General features: G+C 38.8%; 1 protein-coding gene across 1 annotated transcript in view; it reads right to left on the reverse strand.

Annotated features, from left to right (window-relative positions):
• Positions 1–24,551, reverse strand: part of LOC307017774 (polypeptide N-acetylgalactosaminyltransferase 10-like) — a 70,084-nt gene that overhangs the window by 14,502 nt on the left and 31,031 nt on the right. The window contains exons 4-7 of the mRNA XM_079647548.1: positions 24,224–24,390; positions 6,194–6,379; positions 5,629–5,812; positions 2,379–2,496 (exon numbers count right to left, since the gene is read on the reverse strand). Coding sequence (XP_079503674.1) covers positions 2,379–2,496; positions 5,629–5,812; positions 6,194–6,379; positions 24,224–24,390 — 655 coding nt within the window. The remainder of the gene's footprint in view (positions 1–2,378; positions 2,497–5,628; positions 5,813–6,193; positions 6,380–24,223; positions 24,391–24,551) is intronic.

The following is a 24,551-nucleotide window of genomic DNA, read 5'->3' on the forward strand; positions in this document are numbered from 1 at the left end:
TCAAAAGTGTGGCTCAGTGATCTCATTGATTAACAGTAGCTAATTGATCTTTGAAAATGATCAATTTGACCCACTTTTCAAATGATTTTGTAGTGGGGTGTTCTCCAAGAATATTTGTTTGAAAATGTTTCTCATCCCCTGACTGATCGACTCTTCTTTTGGACTCTATCATTTCCATTCAGTGTGTTGTTATTCTGCATCGCTCCCCTTCCTGATTCTCCGGAGTGGACATCAGCTGGCTGCTATTTCAGTTCATTACTCCTTGTCAACTTTGTTGCACCACTCCAGGTTTGACAAACAGAATCGTGGGAAATGGCAGATTAAATGCACCCACTCTGCATCTGCTGTGGGGAAGGTCTGACCTGCTGTTCCAATCCTTTCCATCGTCTTCATCCCACACTGAAACACTCAAGCTCAATAACAGGGCGCCTCGCGGCAGGAAGGATCTGGAGCTTGAGTTTTGTGCCGGTCAGATTAAATTGAAAGTCTCATCACTCACTTCAAACACACCAACTCTACAATATGCTTACCTCAAACTATTAAGACTCAAACCACAGCACCATGGACTGAGATTGCTTTGCCGTCTCTTTTAAAGACAATTATAACTACTTTATATATAGAGGACTTTACAAAAACAAGTCAGAAAATGCAACACAATTGGTGCCAGCCACTATTCTACAGTGCAGATGGCTTTGTTGAACCATTTACAACATCAGCTGTATTTACATAAACATGCTTAATATCATTCATTATATTTGTAGAAACCAGACTTTGGTATCCTTTTTGAAGATAGTAGACAAAGAGAAATCTGCGTTAGGCGTAAACTGGAGAAACCAGATTTCTTTGACCATGCATACTCAGTACCCTGGGGAGTTTGTGACCAACAGTATCACTCTGGAGTAAGTACCTGTTATATGTGTATCGTGTGCACATGAAGATGTAAATCTATGCCTGTGTTCATGCAGTAAACGCAACAAACAGATTCTACATGTCATTCCGAATGAAGCAAAAAACAAGACCTTCTGAAAACACTATTAAAGATTCAGAAACGTTTTTTTCATTTGTCTGTTATATTAAATGATCAGAAATGTGTCTTTCTTGACTTGAATGCCATTCTCTGCTCACTGCGTTCCTTTTCTACGTAGCTTCGGTTTGTTCCTTTTAAAACCGCAAATATAAAAGCTTCCATGAATGTCCTAGTCTATATGTTGCATCACTATCATTTTAGTATCAATAAGGAAAACTAAATAAAAAAAAGATTAAACATTAATATGAAGAAGCAGTAGAAGTTGAAACGTATATGTCCAATAGAATACAAATACCTAGTAGAGGCCTTTGTGCTTAATTGAGTGAGACGACAAAAGTCGTTCCTCTTTAGAGCAGTGATTGAATTATTATGACGGCCTTTTTGTCCGTCCAGAGCCCGCTGACGGACGCAGCGGAGGAGAGAGAGACATGCTGGCCAAGTCGCAGGCAGTTGTGGTCACGCAATAGAATAATTCATGCTGAAGCACCAGAGAAAAGCATAATCTAATATGGTGTTCTGAGTATGATTAATGTGGAGAGTCTTCCATGCAACAGAGCAGGTTTATGTTAAATGACTAAAACAAGGGTTGAAACCATAATAGGGAATGTCTCATAGGCTTAACTATGTTTTTTCTAAAGCTATTCAGCTAAATAGCTTTGGGTAAACTAATAAAACATTAGGAGAAGCATATGGAACATACTCTTTCCTCCTTCAAAGCAATTTAATGTTAAAACAAATCAGCTCATAATAAGCAATTGAGATAAGTAATTGCCTTGCCCCTGGATTTCTTCTGAATGATCTCTGAAAGAAACTGGGACAAACATCCCATAACTGATGACATGTTGTCCTTCCCAGTCTGTGAGTATCCGTAAATAAGTAGAACATTAAAGGCAGAGCGTAAAAAACCATTTCAAAGCCTTTTGAGTTAGGATGGTTATTTAAAATAATAACTGAATACAATACTAATACATATTTCAGATTTGATTTAATCATCATTGTTCTACATACAAAAACATATCTAGTGCTGCATTTTATATGTATATAAGGATGCATAATAAACATACGGACAATGTGAGTGTCAATAAAGCAATTACACTATACTTTAAAAAAAGAAAAATCAGCAACTCAAATAGCTACAGTGCAGGTATGTGTATTACTATGAAACACACTGATAGTCAAACACAGACTGATGTCGAACACAAAATATGGAAGAGTTCTCTTTGTCAGGTTTAAGTGAACACTTAACATTTAAACCAAGGTCCCAATGAGTATCCATTACAGTATTTCCAACACTTCACTCAGACACCACACTGTATATCTGTGCGAGGTGGTGGCATGTTTTATGTTTTACCTTAAAGGAGATCTCGTACTGTTCTCCTCCCCAGATCTCCAGACCTGTGTCGTACCCTCCGAGCTCCCAGAACCACTTCCTGTCCACAGCAAAGAGCCCACCTGCCATCACTGGTGACCTGCAAGACACAGAAGAGACACATTCACACACAACACTCAACAAAGAGGGAATCCAAATTTGACTTTAGCATTTAGCAATGTTCACAGAGAACATTTCTCTACATCCATCTTTTTCTAATCTCTCTGCTGTGATGTCATACAGTTTTGTAAAAAGATATGAATAGACAAAAACATTTTTTTTAACTGACCTCAAGTGTAATTTAAGTGGTGCCTTTTTTTAATAAAATGTCAATATGACATTTGAGGTTAAATCAAATCAAGTTTTATTTATATAGCACATTTATAAACAATTTGTGGTCGAGCCAAAGTGCTGTACACATAATAAAAATAGCCTACAGTAGAGACACTTTACAGCTAATACAATAAGCACAGATTGTTCAGAATATCAGTGTGAGAAAAAACGACACCCTCTATCCTTAGAGGTATCTTATTATATCACCATAACCACATTTCTGTAATCGGAAAGTTAATCAAATGGATCTAATAATATTGTTAAACCCATGTATTCTCTATGGAAGCCTCTGAGCCCTGCTAATACATATTAAAACAATTATTACTCTGTTTTCACTAAACGTTTTTTCCTTAAATATAAAAGCAAGGTTTTTACATCTGATCTCATGCTGCATGATCAAATTAATTGTTAAAAATAATGTGAAAATGTGTCTAATATTTAAAAGGCTGTGAGAGTTAGTTTCAGTACGTTCTATCCTGACCATAATTGTGTATTTGCCTGCTGTATGCACATGCATTTGTTTAGTCACCCATTGATCATTCTGACTGGTATAACTGAAAAACATGTTGGTGAACTGCTGTTACACTTTAGAAACACATTATATTTTCCTATCTTTTCTAAAAAAGACAATCATAATCATTGCTCTTGTGTTTTTCACACTACTGGCCTGATTGGGTAACAACGAAGTCCAAGCAGTTCATTGCCTAAGACTTGTAACTTGTATGCTCGATAAAGAAAACACAAAGCCGACACACTCTTTTTCTCTACAGCATTGCTGAAGAAGAGAATGCAGTGAATAGACTTTCATCAGGAAACAAAGGTAACCAATGGTGGCAACGGTTTGTTAGACGGCTCTAAGTGTAGTGATTGCAAGCTGTTGTGAGTTTACAGGAGTGTGTGAGCTCAGCATGGAGAGCGCAGTTCTGTGTTGGCACTGATTTTTGGGGTGGAGATTGTTAGCTTTGTTGGGTGGAGGGCGAAAAAACAAACATACTTCGCCTCCCAGAGTTGTGTGGAATGAAACACTGTGGCTTCAGGACAGACAACACTAATATCTCACAGCTCAGATGAAGCTTGTGAAGATGAGGATAATTTAAACACAACAGGTTCCAGTTTAATTTACCTGAATAATAGCCAGAGGCATGTTCATGTACCTTGTTTGCCAATAAACACGGTTTACTTTTAGCATTAACTCTCAAACCACTGTTTGTCATCAACTATTAGATCTGGAGTCTAATACAATTATTTGAGGACATTTGAATAATGTATTTTCTGCCATAAGGGTTTCATAGTCTGCTGAGCTTTTGCACAGGAGACAACTGAGTGAACATTAATCATTGTTACTCCAGGAGCTGAAACTGGCTTTCAAATAAAGTGAAGAGGAAAGGGCTGAGCAAAAAGAGAAATGTCAGAAAATAATAAAATAATTGGTGCTTTTACTTAACGCAGCGGGGGGGCTTTACACATGTATTACAGCCGTGAAGTGTGCACAGCCGCCATGGCTAAGAGTAATGGTATAAAATATTTAGAATTTTTAATATTGATACATTTGATTTTAATTTTTTTGTACAAGAAAAACAGTCATTGTTCATTTCCAAATAAATGTAATATCAATTTTTTTTCGCACCCAGGTTCTCAGCAAGCCGTAACACAAAATGTATTTCTTCAAAGAGAACTAAAGAAAGAAAATAGGTGCAGCTCTGAATTTCAAGGCAATTACCGTCTCTATTATTTTGTTGTTACGTTTCTTTTTAAAAAAGGAAGTTACAAAAACACAGCAAACAATGTGATTTGCACCAAACAACTGCAGACTATTTATTAGCCAACCAAAATGTGGGCTTTGTCAGATTCAAAGTTTTTCATTATTTTTTGATCAGACATTTCTTAAAGTTATAACTTACCAATTTTGCCAATTTTAAAATATTTGATTTTTTCAGAGTTGTTGTCTTTCATCCATCTTCCCTAGTCCCTGCTCTTTTGCAAGTTTCTACTGAATTTAATTTGAATGCTCAAGTTCATATTCTCCATTTCAGTCTATTGACCTTGAGGGGAAATGGTGTCAAGGCCTAAGCTTATAAATGAAACAGTAAAGCCAGAAGCAAAAAGAAAGGCAGAGGGAGAGGTGATGGCGCTGACAAAAGAGACAGTTACAGCAGTATGAGAGCAGGGATACAATCATACTATCACACACACAACCACACACACACAGACACACAATGGATTTTGCCTGCCCACCGTGCCTCATTCTCCGCTGCGGCAATGTCAATCAGAATGAAAATGGAAATCTTTGCGACTCAAATTGGATTTGCACTGATGAAGGTCATTTCATCGGGCAAGAAGAGCAGACTAATTCACAAAATGAGGATTGATTCGGATTGTTCTGCAGCGCATTTGTTCTTCCTTAGTCTCTTATCTTCCTGCAGCACAGCCACCCTTCCTGATGATACCTACTGTATTTCCCAGGACACCCAAATAGTCTTTGGCATGCAGTCATAGAAATATGCTGTCTAGATAATGCCCCAAAGCTCACACATATAAGTGCCTGGCATCACTTGCAGAGTTATTTGGTCTTACAAATAGCAGAATATGTATCTGGGTTTATTTATTTATTTAGTTTCCATTAATTTAAAGTTACATGCCATGAAATGCTGCCTGTCAAGGAAGGACAGGAAGCAATCCTAGACTATTGGTTCTGTTTGAACTTCAGTACTGCTACCTGGGCAAACATTAACTACACATGCAAGACAAAGAAAGAACAAAACAGACAAAATGGGACGTGAACCAAGGAATTCCCAAAAATGCACATTTACTGATGACTATACATTACAGAGATTTTGGATTTGCATAGATCTGTTTTTGTGACGCTGCCGTCAAATGTATCAAAGATAACTGCACTCACTCAAAGGGTTCACTGGGGTCATTTTTCTGCAGCTCATTAGGGATGGGTATCCGTTTATAGTACATTTCCCAGTCAAACGCCCCTCGCATGGCGTCCCCTGCCTGCGTCTCATAGCCAAAGTTGTCGTGGTCGATCACGTCGATCATCGGACACACGATGGTCTTTCTGTTATCTGCGATTCGATCTGAAGGAAACAAAGGAAGGAATATGGGGTTTGAAGAATTTTAATGACAAAAAAGGGTTTATGAAAATTCTTCCAAAGGTTTTTTGGCTCTAAACGCCTGTGGCGAAGAAAAGTCTACTTTTGACTCGTCTTGACAGATTGAAAAAGTCTTGGAGCTGTGATCAGTTCAACCAAAGAGCGATGTTCTTTTCTCAGAGTCTTTCATGTTATAGTCTTAACAGTCCTTGAGAGGTAAAAGTGTCCAAAGAAAGGAACATAAAGATTTGAGAAAAGTTTCCGTGTTGCAAAAACTAATGTTTTGACTTGGCTGTAGAGCTGAGATTCAGATAAGTGGGTACATTGATATGTAATTCCAATAAGTTGTGTTTTACGGTTCCTCACCCAGCAATGGAGGTAGCCAGTTGACGTTGGCCTCACAGTGAGAGTCCAGGAAGGTGATGACTTCTCCTTTAGCAGCTTCGGCCCCCAGCAGGCGAGTCCTGATCAGCCCCTCCCTCTTCTTGGTCCTCAGGATGCGAACCTTTGGCAACCGCACCATGTACTTTTCTAGTGCTTCCTTGAGGTGCTCTACAGAGATCAAGACAGTGAAAGCAATATTAAGAATGGCTATTGCATCAGTATAATGGTATTGATTTCACAAAAATGAGCCCCATATGTTGTGTATTTGTGTATGCGCGACAGATAAATTGGGCCATAGTAACAAAAAGGAGCTTCAGCAAGTTGTCTACAAATTGTAAAACGCTTCTCAATGACATCTTACAAAAAAGATCAAAAGAAGACTAAAGCATTAGCAGTCGAATCAAACAAGACATCTGTCTATGCCACATGCTCCTTTAGGACTGTTTCCCTTTAGGCCTACATAACATTCTCACTATTATTGGGGGAACACAATACCTTTTGCTTTAGAGACTTGTTTTAATATCTTTGACTTCAATCATTAGAACCAATGTTACACTAAAGAGAAAGTATCCAACTGTGAGGAATGACAATTAAATTGCCACCCCCCTACCAAGTGTAGTCATAAAGCCTTTTGGCAACAATGTCTGTTTCTCATCATAACTTGCAATAATGCTCATGAACATTTCACCATAGAAACTATGAAATGCCTATGACGGATTCAAGAAAGTGTCTCAGCATTTAAATGTTCAGTTTATTGTCAGAGGAAAACAACATTTATTTGAAAAGCACTTGCACAACAAGTCATTGTTCATCCAACACATGAGTCAGCTCAGATCAAAACAATTTCAAGTCTTTTTAAAGCTGCAGCTATATACATGAAATCTCAGCAGAAAGGCACATGTAGGTAAAATGTGCAGTATCTGCTAGAAGGTTGAAAAATATAGAGTTGCAGAAAAAGTCGAACCAAGAACTGAAAGCATTAATCAATCAAAGGGAGGGCTATTCATACACGTTTCTCTCGAATCTTTCCTCAAAGTTGCCTTGGACAGAAATCAATCCTGTCCTAAATGGAGCTTGTAAATCTTTCTCCCCAAACGTCAAGTCAGATCTGACAGGTCAATCAAAAAATTGGAGCGAGACTCAAGAACATGTTTCATTCGCTGTCTGTCTTCTGTCACCTTGTTTCCAAAGCTAAGACGCGGTCAACCATTAAAGAGAAACCCTGTGATGGAGATCCTGAACCCTGGCAGAGCTGTTTTTAGAACCCTATACTGCTGAAGTTATAGCGTGTTTTGCGGAGTAAAACATTAAAGTGATAAAACCTTGATTTAAAAAGGACAAAATAAAAGATTATGGTTTGGTAAAAGGTCAACAAAGCTGAAATTGAATCAATACTATTATGTATCTCTCTCGATTCATGTGACATATGTCTAAAGGCATCTGAACAATAATAGGCATCCATCATATCCATGTTTTTCACTCTCAGTTTCACTTCATTTGCATTTAATTCCACCTTTATTTGCAGGAAGTCTGATAAAATACCATATGGTGCTAACCAACTGATAATGGATGGTTCCAGATATCATGTTGTCCAACCTAAGCAGAGACCCAACCGACAACCATAGTGTTATGCTTAGCTTGTCTCCAGAGAGACTCCATTGTGTTTCTTACTGGTCTGTCTCCTGCAGCACAAACTGTTTTATTTATAAATAAATCTGTTGTGTACCATAGAGACTCACACTCAATCACACATACAAACTGCTTCACAAACATTTGTTCCTCAGTCACTTTCAGTCCACAGATATTTGTTTTTATAATATACATTTTCTACATCATTACACCAATTACTGTTAAGACAAGGAACTTTTAACTGGTTACGGAACAGTCTCGATGTAATACTGATGCCTTTACTTGACCTACATACACACAATTTAGACTATCAGCGACAATATTGGCTATTTCTACACAGTAGTTATTCTTAATTATTGTCATTATTGCAGTGGGGTCCGATTCTGGTGAAAACTGACAATAATCTGCGGGATATAACATATTTTTTTAGAAATATGTTTATATTAAGCAAATGATGCTATCAAAACATTTATTGTCTTGGTAACAGTGTCAAATTGTAGATACTCAGCCCTAAACTAATAAGCAGAATAAATGCAGTGTAGCTTTTACTGTTATCTTGTTCATAGCAGTAACTGAAATAGATAGACCTTGCCATAGTTTATTTCAATGGGGTTCAAAACTTCATTATTACTCTTTATGGTCTTTCAGACAGTCTGGAAGTTGTGGCCTTTTCCAAACCTTTGCGATACTTTTACAAATGCTGATGTAATGGTCGAGGTGGCCTGGGTCCAACTACCCAATGCAGCTAAATTGATCGAAAAGCTAGATACCACCCACACATTTTCACTAGCGGCGGGCCTATTGTGGAATGCAATAGAGGCCATAACCCCGTAACTCCACTACGATACAAACAGATTTATATTGAACTTTTTTTGCATCTGGCTCTAAACTTTAACAAAAGGAAGTGACGTTGGCTTCCCAGTGAGCGTCCAGAGTTTATAAGGCCTGACAAAAAGGGTCATTATTTTCATAATATAGGCAGACATTAATAAAATATTACCTCCGTCCGTGTTCCTGATAGATAGCAGGTCTTACAAATGGGCCTCTGTCACTGAGGAACCCCCTCTTACACATCCACTAATTGGATTCAGAATATCAGAGAGGATGAAGGAAAGGCAGCAGTCCTTTTACACCTTCACAGGATAAACTGCCGCTGTTAAAATGACAGGCAGAATGTCTTTATCTCTGCACTCTGTTGTTTCCTTCCTGCTTTATTCCTGCTCTCCTTTTGTCCACCCTTTGTTCATTCTCTTCATCTTCCCTCTGTCACTCAGCTCGTCCTTCTGTTTTGATGCTGTTTGGCAGCAGCTGCCTCTCGGGGAGACGCTCTTGATTCTAACGGACAGCCGAGACACTGAAGACAGCAGGACCAGCCAAAACTAACAAACCTGAAGCCAGCAGGTCCTCACATCTGTCTCTCCCTCAATTCTCAGGTCCTGTCTTTCCTGTCATTTATTCTTTAATGAGCCTGAGTAAATGACAGCCCGTCTTCTCAAGTCACACAATGTCAAAAGCCACTATGACTACTAAGGACAAGAGAGTCCAAACCAGAGTGTTTGGGCAAGACCAGATCTGACAAGACTTAATTAAAGCAGAGCAAACCAAATAAGCAAGGGGCAGTAATCAAGACAAGAGAGTGGAGGGCTGTACGTCTAACTGTCCGGCCTTTGCTGGCCCATACTGAAGGCTTTAATTGGGATGCAAACTGTCTGAAATGGGTTTGCTCAAGCAAAACTGTTGCAATGTGTTAAAGTAACTGCAAAAAAATAGATTATTTACCAAAGTGAAAGTCAAATCTTGAGGTTTGACTTTGAGCTTTGATTTGAAGGTGTTTACATCTACAGAAGATGCACATTGAAGGAACTGTACCCACATACAATTCCCATGATTGGGCAGGAAAATGTGTAGTGTAATGTGTAATAATTGTGTAATGTTTAAGGTTATACTATAAGACTTTGCTTACAAGACAATTACACTTGATTGATTGCCAATAGAAATGTTCTGTGCACCTTTCTTTGGTTTTCAAGGCACATCCGACTGTCTGGAGGCCGCGGGGTAGACCCAGAACAAGCTGTACGGATTATATATCACATCTGTCCTGGGAACGCCTCAGGATCCCCCAGGAGCAACTGAAACAAGTTGCAAGGTAGAGGCACCTGGACTAACGTGCTCAGACTACTGCTACAACAACCCAACTCTCGATATGTGTCCGAAAAATGGAAGGATAGACGCTTGAGTGATTTCAAATCTAGTGTAGTACGGTACAAAAGTGATTATCAATACTAGATACTCTCTAACTGCCCTGTTCATTTTAAAGTATTTTGTTATACAGTATCTGTTGGTTTTATGTGCCTCTTATATTTGTTTTTTATCGTGTAATCTTTTGTCCTTTGAATGTTTTTTTTATTTGTATTGTAAGAAGGTAAAGTAAAATGCATGAGTTCTCATGTACAACAAATTACTAATTAAACTGGCCACATAATTAATATGTGCTGCAGCTGAAAGGCTCCATAGGGTCGGTGCCACCTTTAGAGGAAAGGGCGAGCTTTCACCTGCATGATACCACCATTAATCAGCCCAGTAGCTATTAACCACTAAGAGATTGATTCCGGCTTCACTTTTGCTCTGCATGGGATCATTCTTACATAACCTGCCTAATGACAGGCAGTGAGATTAAACAATGAACATTTGCTTTGCATGTACATCACTATCAGCCAAGAAGAAGGGAGCGGGAAAGGTTACCGTCCCTAATTATGAATGGTTAATTTGACCTGAATAAATTGGAATATGGCGCTGCTAGTTTCCTATAAATTGGCAAGGCTATAAATCAGCCTAATGAGTGCAGGCTGACATCTGCAAACACATTAGTCATTATTAGAATGTGAATTTCTGGACATGATGAGGGCTCAGGCAGCGTTGACGCAGCGGTCAGCTCAGAGGACCCCATTGACCAAACAGGCGAATATCTTTTTCTGCTCCAAGAATGCATTGCAACTTCATCTGAGCCATTGATTTAAATTCAGTCACAGACATCAAAACTGGGCAAAGAAGAAGACGCATCGCAGTGTGGCCAGCTGTCCTCCACAAATGTTTAACGAGGATAATGTATCTATTTGTAGACATTGACATATTTTGGTTCATAACCAGGTGCATATAACATCAAATACATGCTTTATTTTCCTATTCCATACAATTCTTTAATCCCTACTGGAGATTTTTTTTTCCTTTGGGGAGGGGATTTTCCATTCAATTAACCTCAAATTAGAGTAGATCCAATATGGCATCCAAATTTCCTCTTTCCAAGGTGCTGGATTACTTCCCAGTAATGTTGGAACGGCACCAAAGAGCCAAGCTGCTAATTTATTCCTCCAAATTATCCTGCTGCTCCTGTGAACTCCATCACACATTCTCCTTTTTTCCGAGTGCCAGGCTGGGGATATTTGAAGCTGCTTTTTTTGCAACCGTCATTAAAAAAGGAGAAAAATATGCTGAGGGGTATATGATGATATACAACAGCCTAGGGGGGTACACACAGCTTGAATAACTACTGAGGCAATGATAAGAGATGTATTACAGATGTGCACTTTGCCGTCAGAACCATAAAATGATGAAAGCAGCATTTTTGATAAGCAAGAGAAGGGGGACGGGCGATTTCACGGCTCTGACTTGAAGCGTTGTCACACATTTAAAGCACAGGCACACATGATACTGCTTCACATTACCACCACAGCAATGACATCTTTATCAGAGCTACCTAATATCTGCTTCATATGTGGATTTGAATTTGATGGTGTATCAGCTTTGAAAAACATGAATGACCATGAACAAAAAGTGATCATAAATAACTGAATACAAATACACAGGATTACTTTTCTTGTTCGACAAAGGCCCATTTCCCTCCTCCCACATATCGTAAATGCAGTGGGAAAGCCAAACCTAACCCACACTTATCATAAGAACATAATACACAAGATCATTTTTTGAGAACCCAGAGCAAAATCAGCATTTCTAAATCAATGGCTCTTTACTGAAAGTCTTGTATGTTTTCGAACAAAGTCCTTCCATTTGGTTTCTGGTAACCGAGACCCAAATATGTCCTGATCCAAATCCTATCTAAGTCTTAACAAGTTGGGTAAGGTATTGTATAGCCGCTGCTTTCAGGTATGTCTGTTAACAACACAAGAGAAACATGTGTTGATGATCACAAAGTTGAGAGTGAGACTTCCTGTTTTCATTCACGACTGCCAGTGATGATTTATTTTCTCTTTTTGGGGAAACAGTATTTTGGTATTTATTTTGTATTCTTTTCAGTGTGATTCTGACTGTAACCGTTATGAGTGCTGATTTAGAGTAGTAGACATATTTTGCCTGGCTAGACAAAAAAACATACTGAGATAGAGGACTGAAACACTTTACTGATGTTGTTTGTTGTGCTAGACTACTGTCTAGGCACTCAAAGATGATCAGTGTTGTTCACTAATTTCATGCTTTCGTAAATGTAATAAAACACTATGTATGAAAGCGTTATCGAAAGACAGTTTTTAGCTGCATAGGATTTCAGGCATCGCGTTTTCCCACGTTAACAAGAAGGAAGATACTGCTTCGAGGTTATGTTTATATCATAAAGAGAATAACAGTTGGCATCTGCATTGACCTTAACTAGTAAAATGCTCGGCCCAGAGTTCTGAGAAGAGGGTAACCTTGCGAAAAAAGAATACAATGAAACAGTGATACGAGAGAGGCAAAAAATGACTACATAAAGACATAACAGTAACAGAAACAGAGAAAGAGTCAGTGTTATTCATTGTTAACGCGGCAACACTGATGTTGTGTTCACTTTAAATCTCCAAACCTCATCCTGTCGAGCGGCTCTCGTACTGCTGCTGTCGACTGCTGTAAAAATATCCCTGTGGGGATTGTTAGTCCTTGAGAGAGTCATTGTCGGAGTCACAAGAGCAGCCTGCCTGCTCAGATCAGTAAGTTCAAGTTTTTCCTCACACATGCTGTCATCTAGCTTCTGTTATGAAAGGGTAAAAAAACATCTTCTCTGGCCCATGGACCAAGTTTTAGTTTTAAAAGTCCAAGTGACCCCATAAAAAGAAAAACTGTCATGTTGAATTGTAAAAACGTATTCACAGGCTTTAACATGAAACAAGACATATCGGTATTGGAAATCTTAATCTCTTACCAAAAAAAGCAGGGGGCATCACTTGTATGTTGGTTCATGGGTGTTTTGGAATCATAAGTATCCCTTGAGTAATTATTATTTTATTTTTCACATCACCTTCACTTCTTGTTAGCACTTCAAACATTACATTTTTGTGAGAGTTTTGGGATGAGTAGGTATTGTTCTTTGAGTTAAGACACTCTTCCGTTAAAGCACACTTATTTTAGAATGACCCTGGCTGTAAACCTAAGCCTTACTCAAGTACTTCTCTAGCATTAAATACATTCTTTATCAGAGAAACCACATGTTAGACAGTTATAAGGCTTATATAGAGTTCTTAAGAAGTGCGCACACAACACGCACTCACATAAACCAATCCCTTGCAAATGTCATTATTTTAATGTTATTATTAAAGATATACGAGTCAAAATTTAAAAAATAAATAAAGTTAAATCAAATATATACCAACGAACAGGAGGAGAAAAGGTAGGAATGAACAATGATGGTAAAAGGAAAGGAGAATAATAACAACAGGAGAGAAGAAAATGAAGGAACAGACCACAGAGGGGAAGAATGCTTGGTGTGCTCAAGCTCATTTTCAGGGCCGGTTTTTATCAAGGCATTCTGCAGCCTGATGAAAACGGAAAATTCCAAAGTCTCCATCTACTTAAAATGAGTGCATTCAGCTAAGGCCCAGGAATGTTCTAATGTTTCCTGAGCCACTATTCATCAATCCTTCAGAGCTGCTTTTTGCAACTTGCTGAACAGCCAAAAATGGTACCTCTGCTCTCCAAGGGAGACTATTAAAACATACTTACACGTCTTTATCTCAGACACCTCCCTTATTGGTCATTTCTCTAATCATCGCTCATTCTATTTCTCTGACTTCTCCTCCCCTTCTCTTTCGCCGTGTGCTTAATGGTTTACTTGAGTTTATGATTGTTTTGTACTAAGATTGCTCCCATTAAGCTGGCAGGGAGCCAGAAACTTCAAATAATGCAGATGCTAATGGCACTCCTTATAAGATATCCACTGCTACTCAATTTAAAATTGAATAAACATAAATAATAATAATAGTAATAACAATAATAATATTTGTTATGGAAACCAGACATAAAAAACAAAGCATGTTTTATTTTGTAATGTTTGTGTGGGACTCTCTCACCGAGTTGAAAGTACTTCAATAATTGAGGCGAACAACTTTTATCTGGGAAGAGGAGCTGGACAATTAGATATCTTTGCACTGAGTTTGTAATATTATATCTAAATATCTTCTGACAAGCATTTAATAAAAAAGTAACACTCCCAATATGCCTTTCTCTCTCAATCTCTCACTTTTCGCTAACATGCGCGGACACTTACAGGTGCTAATGAAGTCAGCCTCCCCGGAGAACAGTTCTCATCTCCAAGGTACACTCCAATTAAAAGAGAAGGAGAAAAAACAAACACTTGCTAAAACACGATAACATGCTCCGCTGACTTCGTGCTGCCTCTCGTGTGAAATCTACGACTTTTACCCCATGGGCCTGAACCCACAGATTTATTAAATAAAGAGACAACATTTTGTCTGAACATTCCTGGAGAGCGACGTAGAGGAGGGTGAGGGTAAATATGTTGTTAATGCAGTTTAACAGTTTTAATATTCGTCTTTCTGCTGCTTTGAACATACTTAATATTAAGAAAAAGGGAAACAATGACCCTGTAGAATAAGTGAAACCACCCTTTACAGTATATCATGTATGTATACAGAAATAGAGCCTGAGCACAAAAACTAAATTTCATCTGAAAAAAACACTTAAATAAAAAAAGTTGTTGTGATCATTGTGAAAACTAAAAAATTAAATATATTCCAATGAACAGATAAGCACATATTTTACGTCAATCATCCTTGGTAATAATTAGGTTGGGATTACTCCCCAAAGGCACATTAAGATTTTACGAATTACGGTGTAATATGGGTGTAATACTGATGTTACATGGGTGTTGTATTGATGTCACAAGGGTGTAATATGGGTCTAATCACAATGTAATATAAGTGTTATAACAGTGTAACATGGGTATAATATGAGTGTATTAATGTGTAAATACAGGTGTAATTCCAGTGTAGTACGGGTGTACACCAATAGTGGTGTATTAATGCATAATATGGATGTAAAACAGTGTAATATAGAAAATAGCAATATATTAATTAGGGCAGATGTATAAAAAAGAAATGTGTGCTGATTTTACACATGCTGAAGATATCCACCCCAAAACTTTTTTTCTTCTGCAAAAAGTGCCTTTAGTATTTTGTTCCACTCATTTTCAGCATCATGACATGGTGCGTAAATTCATACTCATGTAGAGTACATTTGTGCACACATGTAGATGACAGATGGCGAGCGAAGACGTCCGTGGAGAAAGCAGCCCTTTAGCTGAGCTAACCTTGAACGTATCAGGGAGGTTGGGAAGCCGGAGTGAGCCAACAGTCCCCTGCAGGGAGAGCGAGGGCCGAACATCCTTCCTGCACGGGCTGCGGAAATTCAATTACAGCCTAATGAAGAGTGAGCTGACCTCCCCTCACCATAACCACTCAGCCTCCTCCCCCCATCCCTCCTCTCATGCAGCTGGAGCTCATAATGAATTGTAGCTGGGCTTGTAAGACTGGTTTGATTGAGACATGTGGAGCCTCAGTCCACAGGGTATCTGTCTCTCTGTCTTACTCTTGTCATTATCCATCTCAGCTTTCACCTTCATCTCTCTCTTTTCACTGAGCCCTGCAACCCGTCAAGTCAGATTTTAAAACTGCATTTTATGACTTGAGTAGGAGGATAAATACCACAATATCATATAAGGAATTATTTTATTAAAAATTCCATTCAATTCAAGTTTATTTATATAGCCCAAAATCACAAATCCTATTTGTCTCAGAGGGCTTCACAAGTCAACAAACACAATTGGCAATGTAAAACAATGTAAAAACAACAAACGTATCTTACAAGATCAATGTGAAAAAAAAAGTTACAATGAATGTGAAACACGATCAAATATCTTCTGTTTGCTTTTGGTTAAATAAACCAAATAGCAACAGCCTAGTTACAACAGCAAAGCAATCACCCATTCATTTCAGAAAAGCCGCTACCAGAGGCTTATTGATGTGGGGACTATTTGCAGAGTTACTTGCTGAAGTACCATACATAACAAACGGTAAAATGTCAGTGGTTGCTAGAGAGACAATAAAGCATTTTCTCATTTGACCTCCGGGAAATGTCTGTAAAATTGGGTCTTCACATTATCCAGAGTTTTCCTTTCACACCTGTAGCACATAACAAAAGGTTGTGAATAGTAAATAAAAGCTGGATCTGCAAAGCTAACATAGCTACAAAAGCTTCCTACGTTTAAGATTCACAGACTTTCTGTTCTATCAAACGTCAGTACTGTCAAGAAAGCTTACTTTTGGTCGAAGACACAACTAAAAACGCCACGAGTTGAACAGATCTTGATGCAAAAATGTTCAAGTGACAGTCAATGAAATGATTTCCCTGAAAAAGTTCCAGTCCGACAACTTTCAATATCAATTTGATCAGAAGCCTATTTAATATTCAAAACACTGCCTAATAGAGCTTTATTTTTTTGATCGTGGGGTTTTATCAGCACATGAGACAAGTAGTAGAACATTGACTAAAACAGTGGATTGATCTGGCCTGATCTATAAATGTCAAAATATTTATTGACACAAGTTTATTAAAGTTATAAATGACTTAATTCCACTTTTAACAATCCACCTCCAATTACATACTGTCCCCCCTCCTCCCCTCGCTGAATGTCATTCGTCTTGATTGCTCCATTTCTCACTCTGACATTTATTTCTCGTGCCCATTCATCACCTGCCTCTAAACTGATCTACACGTCCATTTTTCTCCTGCTAACACATGATGAACGCCATTAAAAACATGTCATATCCTCTCAAATTGATAGCAACAAATTGGCAACCAATTATATTAAAAAAATGATTTTGAACAAAATAAGTATATTGTTTGATACACACTTGTAATACGGGTCGCATATTAACATCCATTGTGCCCAAATGAAATGTTCTAATTTGTTTTTAAGACAGCTGTCTAATTGATCCCATCAGGCACCCATCAGGCACTGGTCAACCAAATAATTGGACAATCAATCTCAAGGCTGTAAGAGATTTCCATCACAGGAGGTGGTCCTGCTGAGAGGCTCGGTGGTCCTGTAGAGAGGGATGGTCTCTGTCACACACCACAGTTAACCATGATGGATCCACCTGAGCTCACACTGTCCCTGGTTTAATGAAACTCTGCTATGAAGACGTCTCAGGCCCAATACATGCCAGAGAGATGAGATAAGAAAGGAAAATATGAAGCTGTCCTTTGGCTGACAAAGTGTTTTTTTTGTTATTCAGGAATGTCAGGTAAAACAGCAAAAGCATTTAATTGGTTTCTTATCTAGACATATTTGACCCTCCTGTAAGAGTAAAATACAATGAGCGTTGTCTGAAAACTTTGAGACAGCAGGTTGAACAATCCGTCCAAGCAGGAGTCTCATGTTAATGCAGTTACATCATCACAGCATTTTTAAATATATCAAATATCAAACATGCCACAACAGAGATTATGCGGCTTTACAAAATTGACAGAATGATAGCATACATGCAGGGAGAAGTAGAGCAAATAAAGTGATGAACTTGTATCCCAAATGTGTGTATAATTACTGTTCATGGTTGTTTCTACTTTTGATATCTATATATTTAGTGTTAATGTTAATGTTCTATTCATAATACATGTACAATGTCTTGTTTATGCTGCTGTGACCAAACACTGTCAATATCAATAAAGCTTGTGATCAATAAAGTCAATCTCTTCTAATCGTTTCATCTCTTCTTGAGTCCAAAAAGAAAGTCCAACTCTCTGGGAGCCCACAACCTTTAAATATATATATATTGTAAGGCATCAAATATTCCTTTCCAAAAATCTTAAACAAAAGGGCAATCACAGAAAATCTAGTAATGATTTGCATTTAGAATACAATGGTTTACCAGCCAAATGGTGAGTTACCATCATAGTGAGATTTCTGAGAGGGTTGCAGAAGAAACCTATCTTATCAAAAGAAGTCAAGGTGACGGCAAGGAATTTCTATTCATTTTTCAAATCATTGTGCATACTCAAAACCGAGCAGATCCTGTGGCTTCATTCTATTATTTTCTATTGAGGCGACTGAGGGAGGAAAGATTGGTCCCTCTGCCATTTCTATGATGGATTTTGGTCTTTATGATTGTTGAATGTCAGTGGGAATAGAAAAAAAGAGTTAACAACATTTGCCATTTGATTGAGGGACTGACATAGAAACCTGACATTTACTTTTGTAAACAATCGAACACTCTGTCAAGTTTTTATAAGTCAATAGCAGCAGAGATTAGCACTCAAGCTGATGGATCTACCAGATCAGACCTAGCTTTGTTAAACTTGATCCCTGGATCACTTTGCTATGAGCTGCTGGATTCCTGCAAACTTGTTGTTATAAAATCTATAGCATCTACATAAGAACTTTAGAAGGTTAGTTTGGGTTTTTGAGGAAACAAAAGATGGACCCAAGTTAAAATACTGGAGAATCTGGATTGGTTCAAGCCAAGTCTTTATTACATACAGTAGTCTGCCCATTAGAGAGCAATGACACATTTATTATTTTAAAATGACATCCTCACTCGTCTTTAAAAACTAGATTTGATGGGGTTATAAGTATTTGTTTTGCCAATATACTGTTATCAGATCTTTGAAACGTGGGACCAGATAACTGTTCTTTTTGAGAGGAGACAAGTCGGCTATGAAAAAGACAAGTGTTATGGGGAAACAGAGAGTAGATAAAAGAGAAAATAGAAAGGAAATGTACTTGGCAAAGAAAGTAAAATATAAAGAATGATAAACAATGGACAAAAATACTGTATATAAATTCAAATGGGGTAAAAAGGAAATGTAAAAAATAGAGACACAAGGGATGAAACCCTCCGCTCTTCGTCCGTAGGGCTTTTCACCGTCCCAAGCTCTCGCCTCAAAACCATGGGTGCTTGAGCTTTCAGCTGCTCGGCTCCCAGACTCTGGAACTCCCTGCCACTACACATCTGTTCAAACTGGCATTTTCTTTATAAACTGTACCCTGTGTCCTTTTGTGTCCTTCTATAGTCCATTTCCTGTTGTTTGTCTTGTCTTACCCCGGCTGATACTTCACTAAATCCACTGTTTTAATTGTTCCCTATATTGACCCTATGCTCTGTAAGGTGTCCTTGGGTGTTATGAAAGGCGGCCCTCAAAATAAATGTATTATTATTATTATTATTATTATTAACAGTTTAGACAACAGCAAGAGCAAAAGAGAGATGAAGAGAAGGGCGGCAGGAGGAGAGGAGGAAATAAATGAGACATGGAAGAAGATGAGGGAAATAGAGGAGATGAAAACAGCAGGTTTCAGTGTCTGCATGTTTTCTGTGAGTCAGTGGCCGTTTCTCAATCTCGAGTAAACTGGCTTCCAAGCCAATATTTCAAGGACGCTACGTCATCGAGTGCCGCCGAAGGACTGTTCCAATCTCCAGCATACTTGGAATCCCACCGAGGCTGTGTCCTTGGTTTGGGGGTAATTTCGAGGCTGCACATGGGTAGACTTCGCATCCTTCAAATCCCCACAATGCTTTGCGCACGGACCAATTTCCCCAAATCTGTGGCGGAAAATGTAAGACGGGGCCTCTCATATGACGCACACCTGCACACTTGCTAGCCTGTTCCACTCTTTGTTTTCTGAATGCCAGGAAGGATTCTTGCCTCGCTTCTGAAGCAAGTGACTTGGAAGACATGTGCTACCAAGCAAGCTTCCTCGCGATTGAGAAACGGCCAGAGTCTCTGCCTGAATTAACTGCTCCGACAATACTGAGGTGAGCGTGGGCAAGGTAGAGCAAGAAGGAAATGAACACAGAAAGCAAGGATGGATATACATCATTGTTCATTGACAGATGAATATGGATGTAAATATTGATGTAACTTGACAGCTACTCGGATCAGAAATATCACTCAGATACAATTAGCTTTATTAACAAATTGTTATTTATTGGCAGTCCCTCAAAAACGAACACAAGCTTATGAACAAAGAGCGTAATGAAGCCATTGAAACATTTGTATAATAGTAGACTGTAAGGAAATGTAGGGGGAGTTATTTGTATTAAACATTTATTCATCTATTTTATTATGAAGGTAACTTTATCCAAATGGGTAAAGCACCAGGCAGAAGAAAAACATTTAGTATTTAAAGTGACCATTGCTCCACAGAAATCTCATTTATAAATTCCATTTTTTAATTTCAAACTATTTCTTTAGAACTTTAGAGACCTTTTCCTTTCAAGGACGGAACGAGCAGGAAGAGGAGCAGGAGCTTTCAGAAGCAGAGCTTTATAAAAACAGCACATACTGCAGTCTGCAGAGTGAAAAGCTTTAGAGAAGCAGGGCGCAGCGGGGAGTAAACACATATAGAGACTCCCAGTGAAAGCCATCTGACCCCTGCCTTGAATCTGATGATCCTCAACGCCCAACCATCCCAAACTAAGAGCGAGATCAAAGTTCTCACAGCTCACACTTTGCTTTCCTGCTTGTTGTGTTTCTTAGATATACTGTTTACTTAAAAACACACCACAGCTTCAGCATGGGTCCACACTTTGAGCAGTCTTGATAACATGAGAAGGGAAACATGGTTTGAGATTAAAGGTGCCCTATTATACTGTTTTTCATCAATATATTATAGGTCTCAGATATATACAAAACATGTCTCTGAAGTATTTGGCTCGAAATACCAAACGGATCATGCATTGTAGCATCCTATAAACCCCTCTGTTTCAGCCCTGTTTCAGCCCTGTTTCAAAAGTGCTGATTCTGTGTCTGTTACTTCAGATGAAAATAAGGAGCCACTCTGAGAGATATTTGGTTAAAAATAACACAATGGTGCTCTAGGAGGAGATTCAGGTGATAAGGTTTGTGGGGGGGGGGGGGGGTTACCTTGGTTGTTTATTGGCTAATGGTTACATAACCCAACAAATCGTTATGACATCATAAAGTGGCTAAAATCTGATCAGCTCATGTTCAGACAGGTTTCTATAGAAATGGATCAGGACAAAAAGTGAGCAAATCTTTTTTCCTGAGACTTTCAGAATCTCTTTACACAGAGGGGACACATGTTTATATAGAAAAGACATGAACAACTGGATTTTGCATAATAGGTGAAACAATAATAAATAAATCCATAAATGTACCTGGACACCAAAGAGGAAAGTTTTCTTCTTGATTAAAAGTTGATTACAGGAAACATTCAGGCATATTTAAATCATCAGGTATGCTTGGAGTCAAATAGAAATAGTTGTATTAATTATGATTATAGAAAGGAGAGAAGAGGAGGCTGTTCCTGCAAAGCCTCTCCGCAGCGGGGCTATAATTACACCAAATAGAATCTGGGTACTAATTAGCACCTCAGAAAAATACAACCGCACTCTAAAAAAGCGTCTCATCAATTCTTTATCTTCTTCGTGTCGGCTGTGAGGTACCAAAACAAAACAGCATCGATTCATGCAACAGGGCATCAGTATTACTGTCGGCTAGCATGCTGCCGCAGAGTGTTTGTGAAACATGAGCTATTTCTCATGGAGGGCCATTCAAAGGAGGCAGCGAAATAGGATGTTTTTTTTAGCCTTTCTGGAAATTGTTTATTCACCTTTGCAACGAGAAACTGTCATCTTTAAAGCGTGTCACTGCCTGGCGCAACTGAATACAACTGTTGTTGGATGGTTTGGTATTTAGAAGACTTAAAGGTTCCCTGTTATACTGTTTTTCATCAATATATTATAGGTCTCAGATATATACAAAAAAGGTCTCTGAAGTGTTTTGCTCCAAACACCCAACAGATGCAGCAGTGCAGCATCCCATAATCCCCTCTGTTTCAGCCCTGTTTCAAAAGTGCTGATTCTCTGTCTGTTACTTTAGATGGAAATAAAGAGCCACTCCCCACGCCCCTCTATGAGATATTTGGTTAAAAAGAACACAATGGTGCTCTAGGAGGAGATTTAGGTGATAAGGTGGGCGGGTGTTACTTTGGTTGGTTATTGGTTATTGGCTAATGGTTACAGAAGCCAAACAATCGTTATGACATCATAAAGTGGGCACAATCTGATCAGCTCATTTTCAGACAGGTTTTTATATAAATGGATCAGGACAAAAAGAGAGAGAATCTTTTTTCCTGAAACTTTCAGAGTCTCTCTACGCAGAGGGGACACATGTTTATGTATAAAAGACATGAAAAAGTGGATTTTGCATAATAGATGACCTTTAAAACATAGCAATAATCCTTAATGATGTCTAGGAAAATATCTTCACAAAACAATCATTTCATTAGTAAATAAATCTGCATTGATGAATACATTAATATGCTGTCCACAGCTGCTTTGTACTGAATGCAAGCTTGCCCTTCACTTCATTAAATCCCTGCAGGCATGCGAAGCAGCAGCACAGATATATTGATCAATCTGCAGCCTCCCATTAGAGGGGTGCCATGCCAGAGTGCAGGCTGTACAGTGTCCTTGATTAAATCACATGATGCTAATGACCCCAGGCTGCTACAAAATAAACCCAGGCACAGTCTGCTATAACTCCTCTTTACAATCTGAATAAATAATAAAGTATCCTTCCTGTTTGTGGCAGAGACAAATTACCAGGGTTCATTATTCCTGTCCACATGCCTCTTTTGTAACTTCTTAAAAGATAAATGTTATTCTCTGTACAAAACATAAAGATGTGAATGCAAAATGTGTCACATTTTGAGATGTTTTGTTACAATTCACCATTGCCAGTTGAATAACGACTCAAATAGTGAGATTGTTGCAATCATAACAAATGCTTCACCACAGTATTTTATTATTTGATAACTATTATTATACTAATTCATTGTTAACAAATGCACCATCTCCCTTTTGTTGAAGATGCTTTGTGCAGCTCTGCTGATATGCTTTCTGATTCTTCATCTCTTATCTGTGTCTCTGCGATTGGCTGATCTGTTTTTATTGGCTCTGAATGTCCAATAAAAATATGCCTCATATCCTTTCTTCTTACCTCTAACTCAACTATGTATATTACTGTAAGCGCAATATTTAGTATCAAAGGAAATGGAAAAGTGAGCAGGAAATGATGCGTCACACTGTGGCTATGAAACAGGCATAATGATGAATATCTCGTCCCCTACTACACTCAAGACCCGGGCGATAATATTGCACTTGTCCCACAATTTAATATTTAAGGGTTCAAAGCTGTACATTAACTCCAGAGTTTAAACTGATTAAGCCGCCTGTGTGAGGGCACCAATCAGAAAAGGGGATTTATTTTCTAACCTCGCTAACACTGGCAGGGTCACATATTGCCCTCATCATCACCATCTGTTCAGAGGTCAGTGCAGTCTTTAGCTTCAAACACACTCCCTCCTGCAGCAGTGAGGATGCTGGTTAGATTAACAAGAAGAAATTATCCATACAAATATAATGTGTTTTTTTAAACCTTCCATAAAGACAGGAAGTTAGTAGCAGTGACTATCCATTGTCGATTCATTAGACACACACACACTCAACACAAGAGCTTTCCGGTGTTTTTAATAAATGACCAGCTGGGCCGGTGAGGCTACATTCCTGAAACACTGACTCACCACTGTGTGTGTGTGTGTGTGTGTGTGTGTGTGTGTGTGTGTGTGTGTGTGTGTGTGTGTGTGTGTGTGTGTGTGTGTGTGTGTGTGTGTGTGTGTGTGTGTGTGTGTGTGTGTGTGTGTGTGTGTGTGTGTGTGTGTGTGTGTGTGTGTGTGTGTTTGTGTTTAAGCAAAACGTACAAAAGCAGGAGAGTCTTCAGATCACATCTGGGCCTCTGCAGAAGCCGGCTAATGCTTTTGTTTTGAAACAGCTCATTACTTGTGCAACAGTCACCAACACTTATAAACTAATGATTCAGTGGTTTGGGTGTGTGCGTGTTTGCGTCTGTGTGGGCACAAATAAAGAAGAGAGACAGAGGAAGACAAATACTCAGTTATTTCTAGCAAGGCTAGGCTGAACGCAGCTGTGCTCCTTTCTGTCTGTGAATGTGTGTGCGTGTGCGTGTGCGTGTGCGTGTGCGTGTGCGTGTGCGTGTGTCTGTTGAGAGTCGCAGTACCTTTGTCGCTGAAGTCGTCGACCAGGATGATCTCTGCGATGAGCTGTGGAGGAGAGCGGTTGAGCACGCTGTGAACGGTCCTCAGCAGCGACGACCAGCCTTCGTTATGGAACGGGATGATGACGCTGGTGTTGGGCAGCTTGTCTGCATACAGCTTCTTTATACAGCTACACAAACACACAAAGCCAGAGAAAGAAATTTGAGATGTGCATAGACCAAAGTGCGTCATGCCTGTTTAAATAATAACCAAATAACATGCTAGTGGGTCCAACATTTTGGTCTAGAGTGAAATATTCAAACCTATTGCACGTGTTCCTATAAGATTTAG

Source organism: Notothenia rossii, assembly GCF_949606895.1.
Source record: "Notothenia rossii genome assembly, chromosome: 9".
Taxonomy (NCBI): domain Eukaryota; kingdom Metazoa; phylum Chordata; class Actinopteri; order Perciformes; family Nototheniidae; genus Notothenia; species Notothenia rossii.